The 22,702-nt window shown below is 38.3% G+C and overlaps 1 protein-coding gene across 1 annotated transcript in view; it reads left to right on the forward strand.

The window, feature by feature from the left end:
• LOC126187324 (mortality factor 4-like protein 1) overlaps window positions 1-22,702 on the forward strand; it is a 131,702-nt gene that overhangs the window by 52,727 nt on the left and 56,273 nt on the right. Inside the window, exons 5-6 of the mRNA XM_049928342.1 lie at window positions 6,542-6,725; window positions 8,182-8,283. Of these exons, the coding sequence (XP_049784299.1) occupies window positions 6,542-6,725; window positions 8,182-8,283 (286 nt within the window). The remainder of the gene's footprint in view (window positions 1-6,541; window positions 6,726-8,181; window positions 8,284-22,702) is intronic.

Here is a 22,702-nt window from a genome sequence, read left to right on the forward strand (position 1 = left end):
TGGACAATTTTTTTCTTGTTTTCATCCACATGTATCTACTTCTTATTTAGCTTTCTGTCTCAAGGTTTGCAGTAGTAAAGTCATTTTGTATTGCTGGCAGTGGCAGATACATATGGAGGGGCATGCGGGGCACGCGCTTCCCCCTCGCAGGGCCACCAGCATTGCCACCTGCACCGCCCCCGCTAGTTTGCCCGCACACTATTCATTTGTTTGTTTCATCAGTCGACTCGACTGAATTGAGTTATCGAGTAGTTGTACTTTCCTATGTAGCAGGCGTGTCCACGTCATTGTATTTTATACATGTCTGTGTGGCACATGGATAGCTAACACATCCCTGCAAGAGAAGTCGCTGCCATTCTACTGATCTCGATACGTTAGTCTGTCTGACATTTGTTTGAGAAAAGCAGTGAATATTCTACTGTTTATATATATATATATATATATATATATAACCTGAAAATCACTGCACTGCAAGAGACAAGATTCACAGATGAAGGACACTTTAACACAGAGAATTACAGGATCTACAAGGGCAAACCTGCCATAAAAGTAAGAGACAAACTACCACTTTTCGGAACAGGATTCGCCGTACACACTTCCGTACTCGACTCAGTTATTGACTTCACGTCTCCCAATGAAAGAGTCTCCCTGTTATCAGTAAAATCAGCTAATAAAGCATACACTCTGATCAATGTGCACGCCCCCACAAATCACCACAATAAAATCTACCCTGAAACAGTGGACAATTTCTGGGAAACACTAGAAGAAACAACAAATAAAGTACCTAGGCACCATGTGAAAATCTTAGTAGGCGATTTTAATGCACAATTAGGGAAGGAAAAAAAATTCAGAGATACCACTGGACCCCACACCAAACACAAACGTACCAATAAGAATGGTGAAAGACTAATCGACTTCTGCAGAAACTTTGGACTTAAAATAATGAGTACCCAGTTTCAAAAACCTGCACATAAATTAACCACATGGAGATCACCCAGTGTTAGACAGGGTGAATACCAAATAGACCATGTCGCAATTTCCAAAGAAAACATAAAGGAAATTCAAAACATCAGAACCCGCAAAGGTGTCTTTGAATCAGATCATCATCTTCTCCAAATAAAAACAAAATTCCAACCCAACAGAATGCTAAAAAGGCCACCCAAAAGTACCAAACCAGATCCGGAATATCTGCAACTGAACAAAGAAAAAATCATCATGCAAATTAATCAGGAAAAATCAACAGACTGGAAGAAACTAACAGAGAAAATTCAGGAAGCCCTCAAATTAGGACAACCCCCTCGCAACAGGAAACATCGCTGGTGGAATGCAACCTGTGATGAGGCAGTTGACAACCGAATAACTGCATGGAAAAAATTTAGCAGTCACAAAACTGAAGAAAACTGGGAGAACTTTCTTAAAACCCAAAAACAGACCTCAAAAATAATTAGAAAAGAAAAACGGGGATATGACAACAACAGACTCTCTGAAATCCAGCAGGATTTCATCAAAAATAATACAAGAAATTTTTATAAGACTTTCAGAGAAAACTTACAGGGATACCAAGCGCCTAGCTTGTGCTTCAAGAAACCCGATGGCTCTTTGGAAACCAACACGAAAAATAACTGCAAATTCTTAGCCCAATATTTCAGTTCCCTCCTCAACTGCGAACCACCCCAAGAAAAACTTGTCTTCTCTTCTCCAGTATTCACACACCCAGACTCACATGCCCCGGATGTTGAAGAAATTATGGAGATAGTCAAGCAGTTGAAAAATAACAAAGCACCAGGAGAAGATGGGATCATTGCTGAGTTCTGGAAACTAAACGATCCTATACTTATGCAGAAATTACACCATATAATATCAGACATATGGATAACGGAGCAGATACCAGAGGACTGGAAATGCGCACTAATTCACCCGCTACACAAAAAGGGCGACAAGACAGACATGAACAATTACAGAGGAATTTCCCTGCTCCCAGTCGCTTACAAAATCCTTTCCAAAGCGCTTTTAAACAGGATAGAATCCCAAGCAGATACACTAATTGGTGAATACCAGGCCGGATTCAGAAAAGGACGGTCATGTGCGGAACAGATCTGGTGCTTAAAGACAATATTACAAATGAGGAAATGCAGAAACACAGTAGTTACATTCATCGACTTCAGGAAAGCATATGATTCAGTGGACCGTGGAACCCTGTTTAAAATCATGGAAGAATTTGGGATCGACCGAAAGACACGAAAAATCACAGAACAGACACTTACAGGAACAACGGCCAAAGTGAAATTCATGGGCGAAGTATCAGAACCCTTCGAAATCAAAACTGGAGTCCGACAGGGGGACGGACTATCCCCAATCCTTTTCAATATTGTTCTAGAAAAGATAATCAGGGAATGGGAACCTCACGTAAAGGGTATCCAAATTGGTATCAAGAAAGAGAACCGAATTAAAGTCAAGTGCCTTGCTTTCGCTGACGATATTGCAATTATCACCAATAACAGAACAGAAGCGATTCACGCAGTGGAAAAACTACATGAAATTTCACAAAAAACCGGACTACAGATATCTTATGAAAAAACCCAATATATGGAAAGGCAGCCAGAAAATAAATCCCCTTTAATAACAAAATATGGTAAAATTGCACAAGTCTGCCATTTTAAATACCTCGGTGAAACTATACAGTCCTCAGGATTAAACCGAATTGCCAATGAACAAAGAATCACCAAGCTCCAGAAAGCCTACAAGCTAACATGGACGCATTACAACAAGAAGTGCATTTCGACAGACGCAAAATTAAGGCACTATACAACAGTGATTCTTCCAGAAGCAATCTATGCAGCTGAAACAATGGTGATTGACGGTTATTCTAAAATTAAGGAAATAGAAAAGCAGGAAAGAAAAATTCTCAGGAAGATTTACGGTCCAATCAACAAAAATGGCATTTGGATGAAGAGACCACAAAACGAGCTCTATAGAAAGATCAACATAGTAACAGACGAAATCAGAAAGCGCCGAGCCAAATTTTATACACACATCTACAGGATGGAAGACTCCAGAACAGCAAAGAAATTATTCAATATTATAACAAGGAGTAAATGTGGCACAGAATGGCTGAAAGAAGTCCAGAGGGATCTACAGCAGATCAACATAAAAAATCTCGAAGATCGCACCGAGTGCCGGCATAAAATCGCAAGTGTGAAGTTTGGGGAAAGAACATCGCGTCAGCCTGGTAAAAAATGAACAGAGGAACGGAAGAAGGAGCATTCTGAGAGGATGAGGTGGTTTTGGGAAGCAAAGAAGAAAAACATCCGAAGATGAAATTATGAATTCAAGTTCAATCGCTCTCCTTAAGGGGAACAATCGTTATAATAATAATAATATATATATATATATATATATATATATATATATATATATATATATATATATATATATATATATATATATATATATATATATATATATATATATATATATAAAAGTAAAGTCAGCTCAAGATATCTTTAGTGCCCCCTCCTTGAAGTTTTTCTGTATGTGCCACTGATTACTGGTACCAGTGCCATTCACATAGTGGAATGTGGCTTTTGTGAACTTTTATCAGCATGTCTTTGCACAATAAAGTTTCACATCCATTCCATTGCTCTGTTAAGGAATGAGCTGTCCAGCAGTAATAAAGCTAAGGCATGAGCTGTCCAGAAATAATAAACCTTGCTCAGTTTAATTTAATGTTACTTTGTGGTGCAACCTGCAGGTGCAGAAAGGCTTGATGAAACTTTGCAGTAACAGACCATTTTCTTATCATACTCTCCCATTAACAATCAACGTAATTTCCTGATGCAAAAAGTCAGAGCCTCAAATATTTATCTATCTGTTATGTTCTTTGACTAGTTTCTTTCCTATACTATATTTTCTACTGGTTTCAGTGGAAAATGTTATCCAGAGTTGAGAGGAGCATCCAGATGGAAAGTATCCTCTGAAACTCCCTGTAACATCAAAGCTTGGAAGAATGATATGGAGAAACATATCCCCAAAAGAATGGTACACTGAAAATGTTTGAGTAAAATTTATCACAGAACTGCTCATTCTATAACTACGTAGGAAATCATCATTATAATTGACTGCCCACAAGGACCCAAAACACTTTTTTGTTTTTTACCAATTAGTTTTGTATAGTAGGAGGGTTGGAATGTTTTGTATTTTTACTCTCGAGTGTGACTTGCCAACTGCTTGAGGGATAAGCAGTGACTCTGGTTTGAAAGATGAAAATAAGTTGCCAGAGGAGGACTGTGCTAACTGCATGTTTCTCCAAATAATATTCAATGAAGCTGTAGACAGAGATAACACACCTTTAGGCTGCCAGTATGTGCTGTCCTAAGCCAGATCACACAGTTACTATATCTAAATTGGTTACTATGTTTCACGCTGCCAGCACAGTGTGCTTTGAATAAGTGTTCAACAACAGTGGTAATAAAGTTAGGACCAGTTTACGGTTTTGATCCAAAGTACATTTATAGGTAGGTCTAGGCAAATGGTGAAGAGATTTGTGATGTTTCCACTTGGAGTCGCCTATTGTAAAGCTTCTGCTGTATGCTTTTTGTGTAATTGTTTGTTTCTGTGTAGAAAGTAAAACCCATGGCCAACAAAGTTCAGAAAATTTATTGATTATGAGAAAATTCCAAAGAACTTAAATATTTAATTATTTTTGAACAAAACAAAAGTTATATTTATTCACAAGAAATGTCATAGCAGAAGCATGAACTTAAGCAAGAATAAGCAAAGTAGTTACAGACAGAGCAGTCATTTCAGTGAGTGACATAAAATTTGAGTACTGTGGTAGAGATTTCGGTTCTGAAATAACTTTTAACAAACAATATTCATTAGCAACTGTAAATATTATGGATCTGCAGTTATAAAGTTGTGATAGCATGTGGATACCTTCAGGTGTGGCAGTAGCATAGCCATTGTTATTTTTAAATATAGAAAGTGACTTTAAATGTGATTGCAAACAAAATCATTGCTGTAGCTGATTTTTAGAAAAATATGTAAACGTTGTTGTTCATTCAGGATTTCACAAAGCAGTAAGAGGCTGAAATGAAAGCTTCTTGTGTAAAACTATTATAAATTTTGTAAGTGATTTGTGAATGTTATTTTCTCACACGATAATGACTGAAAAATAAAAATAAACTGATAACAGTTGTGTAGTAAGAGATTGGCCTGTTATAAGATGCATATAAATTAAGCCATCTATTAGGTGTACAACTTTGCTTCCGCCGTTTTGCAATAGACAGAAGTAGCGGCAAGTAGGGTTCAGGTGGTTGGTCATAGGTGTAATACAATAAGCTTAGGCATCTGTAAACATAATGCCATAAAAATATTAGTCGATTTGTGATTGTATCATATGGTTATTCTCGATTAAGTACGTCTGCTTATGTATCCATTTCTTGCCATTTGCGGGAAGTTTTAATTTTCTGCTTTAACATGAAGAAAACTGCGGCTGTGGTTCTTAAAATGCTGGGTAAGACCAATGGTGAGGGAACTATTAGCGGAAGAACATGCAGAGAATGTTTTCAACACCTTAAGAAGGTGATTTTGATGTCGAAGACCGGCATGGCGGGGGAAGACAGAACGTTTTCGTAGCTATTGAAACAGACGAAGACAGTCACAGGACATCATTATTGAAAGCAATTGATGTGTTTGAGCCCAGCACTGAAACACAAATGTCCACAATACAGCGATAGACACGTAAAGGTAATTTTGCAGCAGGTCAGTGCTCAACCCCATGTCGCAAAACCCGTCAAACTATATGTGAAAACGTTGAAATGAGAAGTCCTATCCCTCTCACTGTATTCTTCATACTTTGCTCTCTCTGACTACCACCTTTTTTGATCAGTGGCATACAGTCTGACTGACCAGCACTTCCAATCATATGAACAAGTTCAAAATTGAATTGACTCATGGATCCCCACAAAAGACGCCCAGGTCTTCCGCCACGGGATTCATATGCTATCCGAAAGATGGGAGAATGTAGTGGCCAGCGATGGGCAATACTATGAATCATAAATTTTTTGTAAGTTTTTTACAATAAAGCCCATGAACTTTGAGAAAAAATGGTTTTTGTGAGAATGTGACCATCTTCATTCTAGCAGTTCTCATTTAGTGCTAGTTTTCGTGTTTCTTGAGGAAAGATTCTTTAAAAACTTCCTTAGTATTTTTGTTGGGCTGTACTTAGTTGTGAAATGCAGAGTAAATACTGCTTGTCTGAGGGCTATATTACAGTATGTTCTTTACATTATGAAGAGACTGTTTCAAACCAACATTACTGTATAAACATGTGGAATAATTTGAAAGTTGAGACAGGGAGTTTATTCTTGGTACGTTTTGGGGTGCACGTCCATAAAATACTGTGCAATTTCAATGTGGTTATTAACCTATTACATGTGATCTGTTTATTTTATAGTTGTTAATGATAGATTATTTTCCTCTTCACCCATTCATTTTGAAGCTGAAAATTAGTTTACTCAGCTTGTTACTTGTTTTATAGGAGAAAGAAACCAGCAAAACGGAAATCCGATGGTACCCTTTTTGTGGGCAAGGATGGAGAGGGTCAGAGTCGCCCCTCAACCCCCTTAGGTCCTAGTGCCGCATCAACACCTTCCTCATCTCAAGACTCATCATCAGATGTGCCTCGTCGCAAGAGGGGCCGAGTTGACCCTACTGTTGAAACGGTTTGTTTTTCCATTTTTTTAAAGGGAAATACTCTTATTTGTTGTAAACAAAGTACACCTCTGAATATTAACACAAAACTTAGGAGGTATCTATTAAGAAGGTCATGATCTTTAAAAGTAAGCTCAAACATCTACTTGATTTAAATTCTCTTTTTGTCCTAGTCAGTTAGTGATATATTATTGCTACTGTTTTGTGATGATGCACATTTTTTTTAATCTGTTTTAGATTCCATACATCATTGCTCATCGAGTACAGAAATATTTTAGTACTACATTGTGAAGAGAAATGTGTACATTCAAAGATTAGTTGACAGTGTGTTCTGGCAAATAAGTGTTTCCCTTTTTTCCCACTAAAATTACAGACTATATTTAAGACTCCTTTTTTCTGTTAACTTTGCACAATGCTTTAGTTATATTCTGTTGTTTCAGTATTATGTTGCCTAAAACAAATCTTAAAGAAAAGTAGGTTAAAGTTATATTCATGGAGCTCAGAAACAACCTGAAATGCTTGTTTGAGTGTTGCTGGTAGGTTCTACTGAGCAGTAATTGTTAAGAAAAAAATTCAGTGCTTTTTGTCATTTCCACATTAATAGCATTGAAGTTAGGCCATCTGGCCATTGCATATGCAAATTCAAGCAGCCCACCAGAGGCAGTGTTCCTAAATGTATTCTTTGTTTGGTTTTCTAAAACAAGAGAGCAGTACAAAAATTGGACCTGGGACAGCAGTAAAAATCAAACTCAAGCCAGAAGCTGAACGGTCTCATGCACTTATCATCAGCGCTATGAGAACAGCTGACACTAATTGTATGCAGTGAGCCACTTGAATTTATGCTGCAGTGGCCTGATTTGAATAACATCAATGGTAATTAACTCAGAAACGATGAAACATGTTGACTTTTGTTCTTGACAGTTATTTTTCAGCACAACCTACCCTGCAACGCCCTTGCAAGCTTAATTTCAGTGCTAATTAACTCAGAAACGGTGCAATGTATCGAATTTTTTTCTTAAAAATTATTTCTCAACATAACCTACCCTGCAACACCCTTACAAGCTTTTCAAACAGTTTTTGACCACTCTGTATATAACCACAAAGTTAAAAAGAAAACAGAAATACAGTATTCCCATGTAACCACACATATTTACACCGAATGAGATAGCACAGTGGTTAGCACACTGGACTCACATTCAGGAGGATGATGGTTGAAACCTGTGAGCAACCATACAGATTTAGGTTTTCATGATTTCCCTAAATCGCTTTAGGCAAATACTGAGATGGTTCCTTTGAAACGACTTGTCTGATTTCCTTCTCTGTTCTTCTCTAATCCAAGATTGCATTCTGTCTCTAATGACCTAGTTGTCAATGGGACATTAAACAGTAATCTCCTCCAAACATATTTACCTATGTCCAATTTATCCATTCACTGATAAGACTAATGTGTATTTGTTTCTTGTCCAGGAGGAACAATTTACCACAAAAGTGGAAGTGAAAGTAAAATTACCAGATGAACTAAAACCATGGCTTGTTGATGATTGGGATTTCATCTGTAGACAAAGGAAAGTAAGTGAAATTTTTGAAGGGTATGAAAAGTCCTATGTACTTCTTCAGTCTAATGAAGCAAATTTAAGATTATATACAGACATGATTGAATATATATAAAAATGCAATTCTTTTCAAATGTTGGAAATTGATAGATTTAACAGGAATTTGAAAACCTAAACAGACTTTTAATGAAGATGTAACTACATTGTTCAGAAATTAAAGTACAGAGATAAGGAATATGTGTTTAGAAGTTATAAATGGGGACATAAAGAACCCAAGTCACACTGACTAAATGAGCCTTCTACATTTTGTGTGTAGTAACATCTGGTTTTATTTAAAATGATGATAAGAACAAGCTTTCTTAAAGAAGAAAGAAGTAATATTAATATGGATAATAAACCAGTAATAAGAACATTAACAATGTAGCTAATTAATATTATGAATGGATAGATTGCTGCTCACCATAAATTGAGTTTCTGACAGTCATGACAAAAATACTGTATCAGTCTTTTTGTTGTGCCTGTCTCCAACTCTATGTGCCATCTTTACAGTGAGTAGCAATCTCTCCTTTCCATAATAGTAAAGATATCATTGTATTAGCTATTGTGCTTCTTGTTGGTAGCTTTGGTGCCTCTTTGTGATTGTATATAAAACCTCAATCAAGAAGACACAAATAAAAAAGTAGAAGCTGTGGAAAGTTTTTGTCTGATAGATACCTAAATCATATTCTACCTACCGTATTTACTCGAATCTAAGCTGCACCTGAAAAATGAGACTCGAAATCAAGAAAAAAAATTTTCCCGAATCTAAGCCGCACGTGAAATTTGAGACTCGAAATTCAAGGGAGAGAAAAGTTTTAGGCCACACCTCCAAATCGAAACAAAGTTGGTCCATTGTAATATGAGACACAATTTAGGTCGAATGAATGACGACACAGCTACAGTAGGTTCGAGTCGTAAGCTTAGCAGTTAAGCTTTACTAGGTAGCCATTGCTATGCGTCATGCTCTCCGTCCGTATTTATACGGGTACCTTTCCTTTTTCACGTGCTTCGTCTGGTTTGAATTGATTGCTTATTTTGCTTTGATCTGGTAAGTGCCGTTATCTTTGTTATAGGTGTTTACGTCACTCTAAGCTGAAAATGCATTACTGTACTGTGTCATAAGTTGTTTGTCGCATTCTGATAATGAGTGTTTATGGCCTGTACCCGCTCGCGGAATGGCTTGTTTTCGTGCGCGCTACCGCCGCTTACAATAAAAAAGAGAGGAATCGATTCATAGCGAAACAATGGCAAGAGACTGCTATTTGTTGTTACTTACACTGCTGCTTTCTTTGATAATGATCAACAAGAACCAAATAATAGACTGCTTTTGATAGAAGGCGTTCTGAACGAGAGTTTAGCGAAAATTTTTCTCCGTTTGAAAATCTTTGCATACGCCTCTTTAGTACATTACATTCTGCACAGAAATTAGAGTCATCTTAGATTTAAAAATCAAGTCAATTGCCGTGCTTCATTTCTGACTGTATCACTATTAGGCATAATACGAATATAAACATGACATGATATGTATATTCTTCCGCGCTTGCTGTTGTCTCACCGTAGTTTCGTAGTTTATTAGGCAGACAGGATTTAAATGAGAGAGCAGCAAACACGAAAGAATACACAGCAAAATATTTATATTCGTATTATTCTTATGGCGAAGAGAATACTGTATGTGATTCACAATTCATAAAAGTTCCTATTAGCAACCATCTCTTCTCACAGGTAGGAAAAAATTCAGAACGTAGGGTTGGCCATATTGACAAAACATCCCAGTCTTGCCAGTCAGATTTTCGTAGTACATTCAACATTGAAATGCTGCTACATTCGAAGATGAACAATATGGAATTTGTATTTACTTCATGGTTAATGTATAAAATGCAGTGGTCGAAACTCGGGGCGGAGAAGAAGGCTCATCTTCCACCCTTTTTTTAAAAAATTTATTTACTGACACGGAGGTTTTGGCGCTAGTATTTATCTTTGTGCCGGCAAAGCATGCCTATGCAGCGCTACATATATTCGACGGCGGAAGTCAGTTGTGGTGGCACCTACCAACATTTTTCAGAACTTCTGCTTACTTTGCACTCGATTCTAAGCCGCAGGCGGTTTTTTTGATTACAAAAACCGGAAAAAAAGTGCGGCTTAGATTCGATTAAATACGGCAATACTTTTTGCCATGTGGCTAATATTTTTGGTGATAAGTCGTTAATCACATTATCTGAATCATAAGTGTGTCACCTTTCATTTCTCTATCTGCTTGCAGACTGTTCTTTTCTGTGTGTAGGGTCTTCTCAGAGAAATACTTTGATGTGAGTGTAGCCATTTTTGAAGACTGTCCAAATTGAGGTATAGCTACACTGTTTCCCTGGGCTTGGAGATTCCTGCACTTCTGTTGCAAGAAGCAGCTTGAAACTGACATTTTTATCTTCATTTGTCTTCACACTCACTAGAAAAACATCAAATCCATTGTGCACTGTATAGTTACTTAACCTTCTAAACATCTTCATGTTCTCTGTACTCAGTTTCGTGGTTCATGAGAGAGATTAGAATTTCTGATCTTCTACATTTGCACTCCCCCATGTAAAAGAATTGTATCCCTTAATGCTATGAGGCTTTCTCACATTGTTGCCCCTTTTTATTGCCGTAGCAACTGCATTATTACCAAATGTTAAATTAATGAAGCGATCCATATATTACTTTCTCACACGTAGTATGAATTTTTAATTTAGTATTCAAGTGCTGTATAACTGAAGCCAACTTGAGTAGTCTTTTATTCCTCCATGATACAAGTAGTTCCTTGCTGTCTGAACCTAGTTTGCTGCATAATATGGTGAAAAATAGGCATGTTTTAAAACAGTTGCTTGCTAAAACAGGACTTTATGGATGACTTCTATATAACTTCCATCAACATCTGTGGTGCAAATGAAGCTCCCTTGTGCTAAGATTTTATACCAGTCTGTCTCTGAATAATATCTGCAGTTTAATGCACAGTCATTTTTACAATTATTTCATTGACATAAGGCCACAAGCTGCAGAAAGTTATGTAAAAAATGAAGTATTGGCTGAAAAAAAAAAAAAAATCTGTCAGTCATCAATATTGTTTAACTTTGTTGAAGCCTAATGTCTTCAATCCAATATTCAAACACTGTTAGCCATAATGTTTCAGTCACTTAACCTTGATTGTGCAAGCTAAATATGCATTTAATTAACTTTGAATGCCATTTTCTGTGCACTGAAATAGTTAACATGCTTAAAAATTAGTGTCAAAGTTTATGTAATCTGTTCAAATAACATATGGGAATGCAGCCAGGTAATGTCATTGACAGCTGCACACCCCACCCTTTTTAAGAGAGTTTTACATTGTGTGTGCTGGGAGAAACTTAGGTCTTCAAGCATTCTGTCTACGCTGAGATCTATAACTTGATACTACGTTTATCAGAACTGACCTCAAGCACTTTTTAGAGGTTTTGAATTCACAACCATTTATCACTGACCACTTTTTAAAAAATTCTGTTTTATCACATTTGGACTTAGTGCATTTAAAGAAATCACTGATTTTAGAACACTTGTTCTTCATAAACACTTTCAAATCAGAGCTATACAAAATTCAGTTTTGTCAAACTTGTGACTTGCATAATATAATACTTTTCAAAAATATTTCAGCTATAAGAAATAACTTCAGTATCATCTGTGAACCTTTTTTTTTTTTTTTTTTTTTTCATGTAAAATTCTCAATGTCAACTTCCAGCGGAAGGTTTGAGACACCAAAAACAAAAATTTATGACAGTAACTCTTGACTACATTACTCAAGAAAAACTTCTCAACACCAGATTTCTTTTTTTCTTTTTTAATGATATAATTGGCCATTTTATTTTCTCATAATATAGAGCTATCTCATGAATATCATGCATGTTAACAGCTCGAGAGTCAAACAGTAATTTATAACATTTTACAATATTTTTTGTTTTACAATTCATTAACAATGAATATAGAGGTTCAAGATAATGACGGAGAGAGATTTTCACCGTTAACAACTATCAGCTCTATCTGCTGAAGTGACCTGCACTGCCAGGTGCTGCTTCAGGAGGAACACCTCTGGAACACCTTGTCTGCATTTTTCTTGGATTACATGCAGCATACAAACAAAAATAGCAGATTTTAAGTACATATATTTAACAAACATTTATTGAAATTATTAACATAGGATTTAACTGAGCTAGCTGAAGCAGAAAAAGAAAGACAGTAGAGTCTCATCCAAATTGGTGCACTACATATCGTCACCTCTAGCTGAGTAGTCTCATATCATGATCATCTTAATGATTATTAACTTAATAAACCCAATACAATTAAAGTACATTTTACATGTCTCTGTTAGAGCCATATCTAACTGCAGCGGTGTCTCTGCACTTCAGTAAGAGTTTCTCAGCTGCATTTTTTAAAGATGTACGGACTGTAATATCAATGATACTATGCCAAAAAACCATAACATCTATCAGGATTACACATTGTTAATAATGTGTGTATTTGTGTATTTTGTTATTATGACATTAATGGTCATTTGGCTATAACAATATCATTAAAATGCTTGGTGTCTTTCGTACTAACATGTAGAACACAATTATGTCTCAGATCAGATGACTTTTATCTTCATCTTGTGCATTAGATTCATTTCTTTCTTTTAATTTTGCTTTCTGGTAGTTTCTACTTTAAGCTATGTAATATTATTAAGATTAACCTTTGTATGTCAACATATAGTTTTCTCCTTATTATAGTATGACTATAACAATAATAAGATTCACCATGGTACTTTAGAACCACCTATCCAATTTGAGACATTCTTGTACACCAGAGGTTACATTTAACAACTACATAAGGAAAGACAGATTGTTACTTATTGTAAAGAAAACACAATAAGTTGCACACAGGCACAATTAAGATACATACATAAAGCTTCCAGTGTCAGCTGCCATCAGCAAGAGACACACACTTCTCGTACACACAAACAAGCACACCACCCGCACACATGACTGCCAACTCCAGCATCTCAGGCCGGTATGCAACTATCATGTGGGATGCAAGCAGCAATGTAGAGGGGGCAGGGATGGGGGAGGGATAGTAGTTTACAGGTGGTGAGAGAGGTGAACGCTGTCTGATGGAGTGTGCAGGGATCAGAATTCCAACAGGTACAGTGTCAGGAGTTTGTGGGGGCAGAGAGCGAGGGGAAAAAAGGAGCAAAAAAGGAGAGGAGCAGGGAAAGATGGGCAGATGCATTTGGCAAATGAACAAGGTGGAAGATGAGAAATGGGAAGAGATGATAGGACGGAGATGGTGGAACTGTTGGGTGGAGGGTGTGGGGACAGTATGTTACTTTAGGCTGAGGCTGGGATAATTATGAGAGTGGAGAATGTATAGTTTAGAAAAGGTGGTGGTGGAGGGGAGGATCTAGATGGCTCAGGTAGTAAAGTAGTCATTGAAATCAAGTGTGTTATGTTCAGCTGCATACTGTGCGATAGGGCGGTCTGCTTCACTCGTGGCCACAGTTTGACGTTGGCCATTAATCGTGGTGGACAATTGGATTTGGTTTTTTGGGAGGCTAGGAAGGTCTCCTAGAAAGGTTGGCATAGGAGGATGCCATGCGGGTGTCCATGGCTGTGCCGCAGATTTGTTTATATACCTTCCCTTCAAAGGAGGAGTACTTGTTGATTGGGATAAGGTTAGTAAGGTGTATGAGGAATGAGGTAGTGGATCTGGTGTCTGAAGGACATTGGGAAAGGTAGCATTCAGTAGAATAAGACCATGGGCATGAGGGATTTTGGTGTACAGGGAGATGGTGTCAACTGTGACAAGTAGGGATCCAGGAGACAAGGGGGTGGGGATGATGGAGAGTCAGTGAAGGAAGTGGTTGGTTTCTTTGATGTGAGAGGCTAGGTTATTGGAAATTGGTTGGAGGTGATGGTCAATGAGTGTTGAAATTTTTGCAGTGGTGGCACAATAACCACCCACAATGGACCCAGAATAAATGAAAAACTTCCATACTTCCTTGTGAAGCTTAGAGATTTTAGCGTGTGCTTGAATCATTACTTTCTCCCTTACCTTAAATATAGGAACAACAGCTGTTTCATTATACTTCTTGAGTTTTAACTCTGTGCTGTTCTTTAGGTTATCCTCTCCCTTTGCCTGGTTAATTTCAGTGATTTTATGATTGTCTTCGGGCCATTTTCAAAAAAGCTAACAATGATTTTCCTTCTACTTCGTTGCCCACAACTTCTCGAGGTACCATTCCTGTACCTCTATGTGGTAGATGTGGTAGTTCATTTAATACAGCCTCAGACTTAGGGTGCATATCTGTCTGTTTACTATGCCTCTCATAGCAGTAAGTATGACAAGGACACCCTAATTATTTCATTGTCCTATCTGCAAAATTACTTCGGGGACAATATTTTGAAATATTTACATGTTATATATTGTGTATAATTATTACTCACTTCAATTGTCGATAAAATCCTCTTAAGGGTACCTATGTTAATTAGATAATGTCTTTCTGTAGACATCTAGCAACACTTTTCACATTTGCACATTTCAGTGGGTGTAATCTAACTTATTTAGATCAACATTCTATCACGAAATATATATTGTTCTCCACCTTTACCTTTTGGCAGTTTACCATAGAAATTGACAGCGCATAAATCCTGTAGTTTCTCCAGCATTGTAGGATAGATGTTATGTTTAACTATGGCTGGGGTTTGCTTTACCTTTTGACACAACTGGCATGAACGAATTGTTCTTGTAATAGTCCTACTCATATTTTTCCTATAGCAATGCTTAAGACATTTTTGTAATGCCAAAGTACCCATATCCCTGGTGAATAGATTGACACATTGTGACCTCCCCCTTCTCTGTTTGCTCTGTTTCTTTCACTGATCTTTCCTCTTCTTTCTTTCTTCCTTCTTCGTACCGCGGCTATATCTCAGGGTTTTCATTGCAGAAATGTAGAGAGAACGGGGCACATGTGTGTGGTGGTCATTGATACTTAAAAGATCGTTTCGATAGTTCTATCGCTGTCCATTTATGAGTTGCTAAGCAATGTATCAACAAGCTGACTATGCAATGATTAATGTTTGTCGTATCCCGACAGTAAATCGCTTCTTGCTTGCTTGCTTTAAACATTAAGACAATTACTATGCCATTCATATAAGTCTTTGATAGTTATTATCAAGCTATTGTCCGTAAATTGCGGTTAATGTTACTGAATCCTACATGCGACGATAACGTCCGATATCCAGCTGCGTATCTTAAACTCCGCGCTGATATTTGAGAATTTGCGCGCGATTTGTTTGCACTAAAGTCGGGCTGTGGTTCCTAGAATAATTTTTAAATCAACTCCGGGTTGTAAATTAACAATTCTATGCTCATTCATGAAAGTTACAGCAGATCCACACTCGACAACTACTTGATTACGCACTCGAGCAACAAGGAAGTTTTTCTGTTTTTACAAAGAGAAAACATATCACGCATAATGCATGCTTAATGGTAGCACTAATACCATCACATACATTTTTACCATGACTAGTTGCGAAAAAATTCCATTCTGCGTGAATCTGAAAATCATGGTAATGCATGCATAAATTTTGAGATTTTTACAGTTTTTGTACTGACTAGCTGCCCCATCACTAAAGTATTTTGCAAAATGTATGTGAGGCAGCTTGTTTTTCACATATGCCATGACAGTGCGAATGTGGGCATGAACTGCAATGGCATCATGAATTAAACAGTCACTAAAATCGCACAGGTTCATGACAGACACATCACCTGATTAACCTCTGTAGTAAATCACAAATGGCTGAAGAGTTGCTTGACTGTTGTCCCAATGATATCCTTGGATGACATCTTGAACTATAAATGCATAATTTTCAGAAAAGTCTAGTATTACTATAATTTCATCTTGTTTCAAATTATCCTTACAAAACTGGAGATAAGCCGATTGTGCTGCTACTGTGAAGCTGTGTGTGGTCAGTTTGTCCATTTTTTGACAACACATTTCAACAAAATCTTCCACTGTACTTTTCTTTGTTTCAAGACTTGTGCGATCCATGTGTGTCCATTGTTTATAAGAAACAAGTTCATCGTCATCCATAAGGAGTTCACCATACAGTTTGTTATTCATGTGTTCTGCAAGATTTGCCTTACCAGGTCACTTTTCATGCCTGTGTATCATGCACTGGTAGGAACTGATGCAACACACTAGCAGCTTCATTGCACCTTTGTAATCCAGACCAGAATCCTTTATAGCAGCAAACATCAGCTTTTTGATGGGTCTCACATACACAAACATTGTGTGTGCCCCTTGCACTTACAGGCACAACCCATTTTGGCCAAAGATTGAAAAAAGATTGTAAACCTACTTTGGTATTGAGATACTTTTCCTTGAATTCTACATATAGTTCTGATATATTGCATAGCAACAGCCTTTTTTGCATCTGTACACGTACATTTCCCATTTTCACCGTTACATAGTCTTTTTTTCCAGGCATTATTCGGCTGTAGTCATTATTTTAATAAAACTCTGACACTAGCACCTTTATTTCTTAACTTAATTGCTTACCTTGAGCCTGCTGAAGTTGTGGAAGCACTCCTTGGGTTGCTTTTATTTTCCTAGCTTGCTTTACCATGTATGTAGAAACATTGAATTCCTTTGTAGTGTAGTCAATAGACCAGCTGGAAGGTGCAAGGGTAAGAATAGCTACTTTTTTTCTGGTGTGTGGATATGGCACATTTTTCTTTCAAATCATGCACAATTTTGTCCAAATCAGAGCATTTCTGGCATGATTTCTGTTCCTTTGGAGCAGATAGTTCTTCCTCTTCCACCATTAGTGTGTCAGCTATTTTGTGTTTTAATTCCATTTGAGCGTCTTGTAGTTTTCTTCTACCATAGCTGGGCCTGTCTCTTTTCCCAGCTTTGTGTGTCTTCATGGGAGACAAACCAAGAGCAGTCACTGAAGTATTTAATTGCTCATCCGCTGTGGTTGTAGGTGGCTGATACTCTTCGTCACTGTCATGCAAATTATCAAAATATTCTTCATTTTTCAGCAGTGTAACACACCTGGAACATAACGTTTGTCCTGGTTTCATGTCAAGTCCCATGCACTGATTCACTTCCAATACTGAATTTATATCAATTTCTCTGAGGCTACACTTCACTGTCTTCTTATGAAGCCGAAATGGATCCAAACAACTTCTTTGTAGGAAAGAATACTTATCGAGAAACACTTTCATATGATGATAACAAACACTAAAGTTTTCTGGAACTGTACTTCTTGTGCCCACAGGGTGTATCCCGGATCTCCATAGCAACAAATCTTGGTCCGATTCATCCAGATCATACAGTACAAAGCGAATGCCACATTTTATTCCATATGTTGTTCTATGACATTCAGATGCTTGTGTTCTATCAATACTGCAACTTCTTTGAACAAAAGCACCACTAGTACACTCTTCTGCTTCCATACCGACTTTCCACAACAGTACTGACCAGTCTGAACTAGAATCTTAAAAACATGAGTAACCTGTAATTGTTGATTGTTTCCTTTGTTGTTCCTGCCTAACAATTACTCATTCTTTCCCTGAAAACTACCATTGTTTAACTTTCTGTTGCCTAATGGTTCCCAACAGTTGCTGCAGCTTTATCTGAATCAAGCTGTCTGCATCGTCACTATTACTGGCTAAATCATGCTAAAAGAAACGTAACCAAATACATCTTTGTCAACTTTTATTGTACACAAATTCCTTGCAATAACAAGTTGAAATTTTGCCACATATTATATTATGGTCTAGTTATGCAGTGTTTGAAATTTGGCTTGGATATCACTTGTCCCTTTTGTGCTACCACACTTAGAAAACTGATGTTTTTCAGGTAATTTTTCAAATTTTTTGTATTTTCGTGTGCATGTAACTCTGTTTGTGTGACTGATATGGGCAAGATGAGTTGTGTGTGAGTTTAGGCCACATTAAGCTTACCACACACAAAATTTATACCCTTTTTGAGTGAATTATATTTGGCATAGAGGGCACCTACAATATGTACCTTTTAACGAATTACATTTTTTTAATCACATTTTGGAATTTTTTATTTTCCCTCAGAAATATGTTGTTGGTGTTTTGATTCATAGAGTGTGTTCTCTTCCAAAGCTATTAAGACCTGAAGTTGGGTCTGAAGCTAGATTGCCAGATGCAGGTTGCAATTTCCAGGTCACGCCACCTTCTTTCACAAGCCATAATTCTGGAACTAATTGGCAGGGAAACTTAAAATTTTGTATATGAGTGTTCCACACTGGTAGGATTGGTGTGCTAAATTTCAGCCAAATCTGAGACTATCAGCTGGAACATTTTCTCAAATTGGTTGAATTGACTTGGAATGACCCATTACTATTCACCACCAGATACTCTACTTTTGTTAGACTCATTTGTACTCCCCATCTGTTGTATTCCTGATATAATCATTGTATCATGAACTCAAGGTCATAATCATATTGTGCTATAATACCTTGATCGTCAGCAAAACTTAATGAAAATATCTGTACATCGTTGACAATGATTCCCATTCCTCTGCAGCTGTTCTTCCGATTTCGGAGAGCCACTTCTACATATAAATTGAGCAAGAATGGTGACATACTGCAACCTTATCGCAAACCTTTAGTGACATTAATAGATTCTGATAACTTTGAACCTCATTTAATCTGTACCACATTATCTCTGTACATTTCAATAATAATTTGTAAAAGCTGATCATCCGTACCTGTATCTTTCATAGCTCTCCGCAGCTTAGAGCTAGGGACTGTATCGTAGGCTTTTGCTAAATCTACAAAGGCAGTATGTAGCTCCTTCCCTGGTGCCATAAATTTCTCCATTAGTTGTAAAATAAATAGTTATCTGTACATGATCTGTTCTGCCTAAACCCACTCTGGTCTTCCCCCATGTGGTGGCTGACATTTTGTCTAATTTTTCAAACATTATCTTGCCAAATAAGTGGCTCATTGTACAATTGACACCATTGCCTCTATAGCAGTTTGTGTCTTTTCAGTTCCCTTTCTTGAAAATAGAATCCATATATGACTTTTTCCATTTTGAGGGAATTTCAATCCTTTTACCACAGTTGTTCATCAGACAGGTTATTTCTTTCTTCGTATATCTTCCTCCAGCCTTCAATAATTCAACAGGAATGTTTCCTGGACCAGGTGATTGGCCATTCTTCATATTAATTAATGCGCAGTTCACTTCCTCTATTGTAATGTTTGCATTTCGATCAATTACTTCCATCTTCTCTTCATTCCCTTGTGTGTGTTATGGTCTATCTTCAGTTAAAAGGGCTGCATAATGCTTTTTCCATTCCTTTAAGGGAATTAGCCTTGTATACTGCTTTGTTTACTTGTGTTTTCTTCATACTGGTAATTGTCCTCCACATTTCTGTTGTTTCTGATCCTCCTGTTAGGCTCTCAGTTTCAATACATTTCTGTTCCCACATCTTGTTTTTTTCTGATTTAATTTTGTTTCTTAATTTGTAATTTGTTGCCTGGAAGTTTTGTCTGTCCTGTAGTGATTTAATTGATAACCATTTTTTTTTTTTTTAGAGATTTTTCTTTTCCCTAACCAACATCTTCAGGTCATCAGACATCCGTGGAGGATCCCGTTTTCCTAGTCTCTCACTCTCAGTCCCTAGTACCTCTAGAGAAACTTTTGTAAGTGCTTTTTTAATATTTTCGTATTCTACTCCAACATTATCATCTTCTGGAATTGCTTTTAGTTCATCTTCTAATCTATGTTGAAATAAATCCGTGATGCTGAACTGCTGAACCTTGCCCGTTCTAATTTCTCATGATTGCTGTGGTCTGCCACTTGTCCAGTTGTTGATGGTTTTCTCCTAAATGGGTATGTCCACTTTGCTAAAACTAAGTAGCGATCAGACCCACAGTTAGCTCCCCGCACGGCTCTACAGTCTTGAACTACCATTTTTGGCGGTTGCTTGGTAATGATGTAATCAATTATTGATTTCTGCTGTAATGATGGTTTTTTCCCATATATATCTGTGGATACCTTTATGGGAATAGTGTGTGTTCAGAATTTTCAAGTCATATTGGTTACAGAATTCTACAAGATTTTCTCCAGAACTATTAACGACATTTTCTCCATATCTCCCCCTATGAACCATGGACCTTGCCGTTCCTGGGGAAGCTTGCGTGCCTCAGCGATGCAGTTGGCCGTACCGTAGGTGCAACCACCACAGAGGGGTATCTGTTGAGAGGCCAGACAAACGTGTGGTTCCTGAAGAGGGGCAGCAGCCTTTTCAGTAGTTGCAGGGGCAACAGTCTGGATGATTGACTGATCTGGCCTTGTAACACTAACCAAAACGGCCTTGCTGTGCTGGTACTGCGAACGGCTGAAAGCAAGGGGAAACTACAGCCATAATTTTTCCCGAGGGCATGCAGCTTTACTGTATGGTTAAATGATGATGGCGTCCTCTTGGGTAAAATATTCTGGAGGTAAAATAGTCCCCCATTCGGATCCCCGGGCAGGGACTACTCAGGAGGACGTCGTTATCAGGAGAAAGAAAACTGGCGTTCTACGGATCGGAGCGTAGAATGTCAGAACCCTTAATCGGGCAGGTAGGTTAAAAAATTTAAAAAAGGAAATGGATAAGTTAAAGTTAGATACAGTGGGAATTAGTGAAGTTCGGTGGCAGGAGGAACAAGACTTTTGGTCAGGTGAATACAGGGCTATAAATACAAAATCAAATAGGGGTAATGCAGGAGTAGGTTTAATAATGAATAAAAAAAAATAGGAGTGCGGGTAAGCTGCTACCAACAGCATAGTAAACGCATTATTGTGGCCAAGATAGACACGAAGGCCATGCCTACCATAGCTGCCATAGATGTACTCTGAGTCGACTGCAAGCTGCTAGACTGCATGTGGACAAATTTTAAAAGTTGCTGCAGATGCGAGTAATGTCTTGGCCTACACAAACTTCTTGTAGAGTCAGTCTTCCCATGACAACTGGTAATTTGATGCTTTCCTCCATTTCTCTTCTAGCTACATCCTGGAACCATTGGTCTCCACGATGAGGTATAACATCCCATTGTATGATGTATTATAATGTTAATAAGCTGCCTTCCTTCGTGCAATACTCTTCAGTTGAGAAACTTGACAAAGTTTATCGGAGTGGTACAAAGCCTCATACAAAGTTTTATTTCTTCTGTAATGTTCCTTTATATTGGTATTATTATTCTGGATTATGTTGAATATATTGCACAGTGCTGTAGAGAGAAGGGCTGGCTTGAAGTGCAATGTGTAATTCGTCGTCATAGGTCACAAGCTGCAGAAAGTTACGCATGAAGCATTGATTGAAAAAAAAAAAAAAAAAAAAAAAAAATTCTGCCTATCAGCAACATTGTTTAACTTTGCTGCAGTGCAGTGCCTTGAATCCAAAATTCAGACACCATTAGCCATAATATTTCAATCACTTAACCTGGATTGTGCAATCTGAGTAACCATTTAATTAACTTTGAGTGTCACTTTCTGTACACCAAAATACACTCCTGGAAATGGAAAGAAGAACACATTGACACCGGTGTGTCAGACCCACCATACTTGCTCCGGACACTGCGAGAGGGCTGTACAAGCAATGATCACACGCACGGCACAGCGGACACACCAGGAACCGCGGTGTTGGCCGTCGAATGGCGCTAGCTGCGCAGCATTTGTGCACCGCCGCCGTCAGTGTCAGCCAGTTTGCCGTGGCATACGGAGCTCCATCGCAGTCTTTAACACTGGTAGCATGCCGCGACAGCGTGGACGTGAACCATATGTGCAGTTGACAGACTTTGAGCGAGGGCGTATAGTGGGCATGTGGGAGGCCGGGTGGACGTACCGCCGAATTGCTCAACACGTGGGGCGTGAGGTCTCCACAGTACATCGATGTTGTCGCCAGTGATCGGCGGAAGGTGCACGTGCCCGTCGATCTGGGACCGGACCGCAGAGACGCACGGATGCACGCCAAGACCGTAGGATCCTACGCAGTGCCGTAGGGGACCGCACCGCCACTTCCCAGCAAATTAGGGACACTGTTGCTCCTGGGGTATCGGCGAGGACCATTCGCAATCGTCTCCATGAAGCTGGGCTACGGTCCCGCACACCGTTAGGCCGTCTTCCGCTCACGCCCCAACATCGTGCAGCCCGCCTCCAGTGGTGTTGCGACAGGCGTGAATGGAGGGACGAATGGAGACGTGTCGTCTTCAGCGATGAGAGTCGCTTCTGCCTTGGTGCCAATGATGGTCGTATGCGTGTTTGGCGCCGTGCAGGTGAGCGCCACAATCAGGACTGCATACGACCGAGGCACACAGGGCCAACAC

This window comes from Schistocerca cancellata, chromosome 5 (assembly GCF_023864275.1).
Source record: "Schistocerca cancellata isolate TAMUIC-IGC-003103 chromosome 5, iqSchCanc2.1, whole genome shotgun sequence".
In the NCBI taxonomy this organism is placed as follows: Eukaryota; Metazoa; Arthropoda; class Insecta; order Orthoptera; family Acrididae; genus Schistocerca; species Schistocerca cancellata.